The 5,575-nt window shown below is 48.4% G+C and overlaps 1 protein-coding gene across 1 annotated transcript in view; it reads right to left on the bottom strand.

The window, feature by feature from the left end:
- The window catches only part of TMEM181 (transmembrane protein 181), a 31,585-nt gene that overhangs the window by 15,165 nt on the left and 10,845 nt on the right, over positions 1–5,575 (bottom strand). The window contains exons 6-7 of the mRNA XM_015560032.1: positions 3,047–3,157; positions 607–687 (exon numbers count right to left, since the gene is read on the bottom strand). Coding sequence (XP_015415518.1) covers positions 607–687; positions 3,047–3,157 — 192 coding nt within the window. The remainder of the gene's footprint in view (positions 1–606; positions 688–3,046; positions 3,158–5,575) is intronic.

Raw genomic sequence — 5,575 nt, 5'->3', positions numbered from 1 at the left:
TCTGCCAGGCCCTGTCCTTTTCTCTCGGGCCTGTTCTCTGGGCCCAGACTGTGCAGCAGAATCCCAGGTACCAGAGATGTTTCCAGAAACAGCAAGGGTTTCTGACTGACCAACTATAAGTGGTGGTTCCTGCAGTCAGTCACGAAGGAAGCCCTGGGCGTGGCCTGAGACCACAATCCCCTGCTCTGCATATCTGAGTTGGGTGCCCAAGGATGTGGGTCTGCCTGCAAGTCAGCACCCTGCGATTAGTGTTCCGACACGGACGTCCTTGCCACGGAGACCACATCACCACCTGCACTGAAAGGTCACGCAAACCCGGCGCCTTCCTGCTGCACGGGGAGTGGCACTGGTCAGTGCCCACGGATGCGGGTCTGCCTGCAAGTCAGCGCCCTGGGGTTAGTGTTCCGACACGGACGTCCTTGCCACGGAGACCGCATCACCGCCTGTCCTGCGCACCCGAGCAGATGTGCGGCGTGTACAGGCCCGAGGCACGTGTCTCAGAGCTCAGAGAAGCTACCCGTGGGGTCTGCACTAGGATGACCAAATTCACAAACTGACTCTGCCCTTGTCAGAACCTGGCGTGGCTGTCAGGTGCGCAGTACTTACAGTGACAATGAAGGTGAGCACCACAAAGGCGAACCGGAGCCAGATTTCCATCTGGGAAAATGCGGGGTCATAAGTCTTCCACTAAAATGGAAAGTGGGGAAAAATGTTTGAGGAAAATGCATCAGAAAGGAAGTACTCCACAGCGTAGGGAATGCAGCCACACACAGTAATGACTGTGAACGTGGGCGAGGATGGACAGGAAATGTCAGGGAGACCCCTCTGTGAAGTATGTGTCTACCCTCTATGATGTACACCTGAAGCTAACACAGAATAACACTCAATGTCGGCTGTAGTTGAAAAATAAAATTAAAATAATAAAACACAAAAAAGGAAGTACACCAGATTATTAATAATAGTTATCTGTAGCCCTTGCTGGTTTGGCTCAGTGGATAGAGCGTCATTCGAGGACTGAAGGATCACAGGTTCAATTCTGGTCAAGGGCATGTACCTCTCAGTTTCCGGCTTGGTCCCCAGTGCTGGGAGCCGGTCAATCCTTGCTGTTTCAAGGGACCTGGCACATATGGAATACTTTTCTTAATATATTTGCTCACCTTCTTAACACTATGTGTCCAAGGTCACCTCTCCGAGAAAGGTTGTTTCCCCAGGTAGAGATTTTCCCCTGAAGTTAGGGAGGGAATAAAACCCCTTCACTAAGTGCCAGGCGGGTAATTAATCACTTTAACTACGAACAATCATGCTTAAGTACATAATCTTTACTCCCTGGAATGGAGATAAGAAACGCCCTAACCTTTGGAATAGAGATTGATAGGAGACTGGAGATCCTGGCAAAGCTGCTGATCAACTGAATGTTGTCTCCGTGTCATTCCTTCTTTGCCAACTCCGTCCACACCTTTGGGGACCCCTGGACCTGCTGGGGTTGGACCCCAACTCCCCAGCCCATTGAGGCGCATGAGGAAGGCAACCATCGGTATGTCTCTCTCACATCAATGTTTCTCTTTCTCTGTCTTTCCCCCTCCCTTCCAATCTCTCTAAAAATCAATGGCAAAACATCCTTAGGTGAGGATTTAAAATAAATAAAATAATAATCTCTGAGACTGTTAGGTAATTTAAAATGTTCTCTTTCCTTCTACTTTCTTACATGTTCTAAAATTTTAACACATTACATTTTCTTTTAATATTGAAGAACACAGACTTTGAAAATATTAATGACCTACATCTGAAAACAGTTTTTCATTGGTGTTATACTAATGTTGAACCTGGCAGATAAATTAGTCTATAATCATAATAAGAGCATTTGGCTTTTAAACCTCATATAAAAAACAACACTGTCAATCTCTTTATTAGAGAACACCAGCTTTCCACGAAAAGAAACAACAGATTTTTAAAAAGATGTAAACTGTGAGTAGGTTGGATGTTCTATAAAAGACTCAATGAAACATAAAAATATGCATCTCAAACCAAATAAGTACCATGGAGTCAGTCGTAAGTTCATCTCACTCCCGCCAGGTGTGCAGGGAGCTGAGCCACGGACACAGGCACCACGTGCTGACGTGGGCAGGAGGCAACCCACCCAGCCTCGGCCACAGACAGTTCACCAGCAGGCTCAGAGCAGGGCACTGGCCACAGAGCCCACACGCAACGCACTGAATTAAAGTCGTCTGAGGTATTTAAAACCCACTTCAGAGCAGAGAGTCTTCGACACTAGATTTAACTCACTTGCCTGACACCCTGAAGTGTACACACAGGCTCACATACTACTGAAGGCACTGGACACGAGGCAATGAAACTAAAAAGAAAATAAGTAAAAGGAAAGAAACAGAGTAAAACCCCAGCAAACACGCAGGCTGCAGACCTTTACTCTGATGTCTGAAGAGCCGCGGGTCCTTTCCTGGCTCACCCTGTCATCCCGTGAATGGACACGTGGAACAAGGCTGACTTCATGGCCTGGTCACTTCTCCCTAATTAAAGCCTACAGGCTTTGGTCCAGTTCCTCCGGTCAGCATTGTTGAGCACCAACTCTGACCGCATATCAGCAAACACAATGTCAAATCTTGTGCAGGCACCAAGAAATTAAACTTAAAACATTAACCAGTAAAATGCCTTCAGGAGCCCGCCTGGTGTAGCTCCGGGGGTTGAGCGTCGACCTATGAACCAGGAGGTCACAATTCAATTCCCGGTCAGGGCACATGCCAGATGATTTCACTTATTTATAATTAATATTTATTAATTATTGTATTATTTTCCATACGAACATCAGTAAGTCTACTCTTGCCCCACCTTGTATTGGAATAACTATGTATGGTGAAAACTAAAAAATTCTTTAAATAAATTTGTGGTTTTCTTGTAACTTTTTAAAACTGTATTTGACTTTCACAATCTAAATAACGTAACTTCAGTGCCGTGTTCTTTCAGCCACTCAGCAGGAGAACGGATGAGAAACAAAGGAGCCCAGGAGCCTCTGCGTCAGCTGGCAACTTACTGTGAAGTTCACTTCCTTGAGGGGCAGATCGAGGTCCTCAAATCCCACCGTCACCATGTACTGCGTGTAGTTCAGGTAGCCTAGGTGCACCACGATGATTTCTGCACACGTCTGCAAATGCACAGGGAAGAGCTGTGTCTTTAAAGCAAGCAAGCCTCACTCCCCCATTCAGTGACCCATGAAGTGGCACATTTCAACAACAGATGATCACAACGGATCATCTCCAGGGAACTCGCCAGAAGCCCAGAAAAATTCAAATGCCAGCCAACAACAGTTCTTAGAAAGAAAGACCCAAATGGGTATTTTTGGAAACAAAAATGACTTACAGTCCTTAGACTCTACTTTAGATGACACATCATATGCACCTGCATAAAAAAGTTCAGTGTAACACAACCTGGACATTCCCACAAACACACTCGTGCACAGGGGAGTGGAAGCTAACACACAGCACATCAGACCCCTCAGCCTCACTTCCCTCCTCACCACTTCTGCAATTGCCCCCAATGACCCAGCCCCTTCAGGACGTGGTTCTGACCATCTCAGGATCTCCTAGAGCAACGGTTCTCAACCTGTGGGTCGCGACCCCTTTGGGGGTCGAACGACCCTTTCACAGGGGTCGCCTAAGACCATCGGAAAACACATGTATAATTACATATTGTTTTTGTGATTAATCACTATGCTTCAATTATGTTCCATTTGTAAAAATGAAAATACATCCTGCATATCAGATATTTACATTACGATTCATAACAGTAGCAACATTACAGTTATGAAGTAGCAATGGAAATAGTTTTATGGTTGGGGGTCTCCACAACATGAGGAACTGTATTAAAGGGTCACGGCATCAGGAAGGTTGAGAACCGCTGTTTAGAGGCACCAACAGAGAGTGATCACCGCCACTGAGCAGCGGCTCCCCTACCTGCGTACTCCCGGCCCGGACGAGCAGGCCGGGTGTCCCGGGGCTATCCACCAGGCGTGTGCGTGCGTACTGAGGGCACAGTCTTCGGGATGACAGAGCATCATTTTCCCCAGAACCTCACTGAAAAGGCTGCAGTAACAGCTCCTACTGAAATCCTGGCCCCTTTCCTCAGCACCCGTGTGGCTCTGGCCCGTGCTTTGACCTCTTTGAGCCTTGGTTCTTCTGACATAAAATGGGCTCTGGTAACAGATCCTGCCCCGTGGGCCCGCTGGGAGGACTGGAGGAGGTGCCGTCCGAGAGCACCTGGCACGAGGCCCAGCAGGAAAACCGCTCTCCTAACTCTAGACCAGTGGTTCTCAACCTTCCTAATGCCGCGACCCTTTAATACAGTTCCTCATGTTGTGGTGACCCCCAATTTCATTGTTACAAATTGAACGTAATTACAGCATAGTGATTAGTCACAAAAACAATATGTAATTATCTATGTGTTTTCCGATGGTCTTAGGCGACCCCTGTGAAAGGGTCGTTCGACCCCCAAAGGGGTTGCGACCCACAGGTTGAGAACTGCTGCCCTAGACTCAAACACATGCTCGTCTTGGTGCACCTCACGCTTTCCATGCCACCACACCATCCTGACGTCGCCTCCTCACTCAGCAGGGACCTGGTCTGACTCCTCTGACTGACAGAATACGGTGCTGACAAAACCAAGAGTGCGGCTCCTTCCCCACTTTGGGTCACTGGGTTTTCCATCCCACAGTCACACACTGCACCTGGGGTACCTGCTCAACAACAGGCTGCTCTTCCCAGCAACAGTCCACACACACACCAGGCAGCAAGTTACACAACAGCAAAAGTAGGTACCACATATACTCAGGGTATGTGCGTGCATGTGAGTGGGTTTGTGTACATGTGTGTGTGTTTGTGCATGGGTGTGCAGGCGTGTGTGTACATTAATAAGCATTTATAAGGGTATTCTAGCTAATAAAAGAGAAATATGGTAATTAGCCATACCTCCGCTACCCTTCCCATTGGCTAATCAGGGTGATATGCAAATTAACTGCCAGCCAAGATGGCGGCAGGCAGCCAGGCAGCTTGAAGCGAACATGAGGCTTGCTTGCTTCAGTGACGGAGGACTCAAACGTTCCCCGCCTGCCGTTGCCGGCCTCTGAGCTTGCAGTTTGAAACATTGTTACAAATATAGAAGTTAAAAAAAACCCTAGAAACCTGCTTTCAGCCAGCCGGGATCTCAGAGCTGGAGGTGAAACTGTTTCGATTATAGAACCCAAACAAACCAGATACCTGCTTCCAGCAGCCAAGGCCTAAGAGCTGGAGCCAAGCCTCCAAGCTAAAGCTGACCCAGAATTAAAAAAAGAAGAAGAAAAGGAACGGTTGGGAGCTTCAGTAACCTGTCAGCCTGAAAACAGCCCGCAGCCCCTCACCCAGACTGGCCAGGCACCCTAGTGGGGACCCCCACCCTGAAGGGTGTGTGACCAGCTGCAAACAGTCATCATCCCCTCACCCAGGCTGGCCAGGCACCCCAGTGTGGACCCCCACCCTGATTCGGGACACCCTTCAGGGCAAACCAGCCGGCCCCCACCCATGCACCAGGC

The sequence above is a fragment of the Myotis davidii genome, unplaced genomic scaffold (assembly GCF_000327345.1).
Source record: "Myotis davidii unplaced genomic scaffold, ASM32734v1 scaffold1494, whole genome shotgun sequence".
Taxonomy (NCBI): domain Eukaryota; kingdom Metazoa; phylum Chordata; class Mammalia; order Chiroptera; family Vespertilionidae; genus Myotis; species Myotis davidii.
The sequence above is the reverse complement of the archived record's forward strand: the minus strand, read 5'-3'. Positions and strand labels throughout refer to the sequence as shown.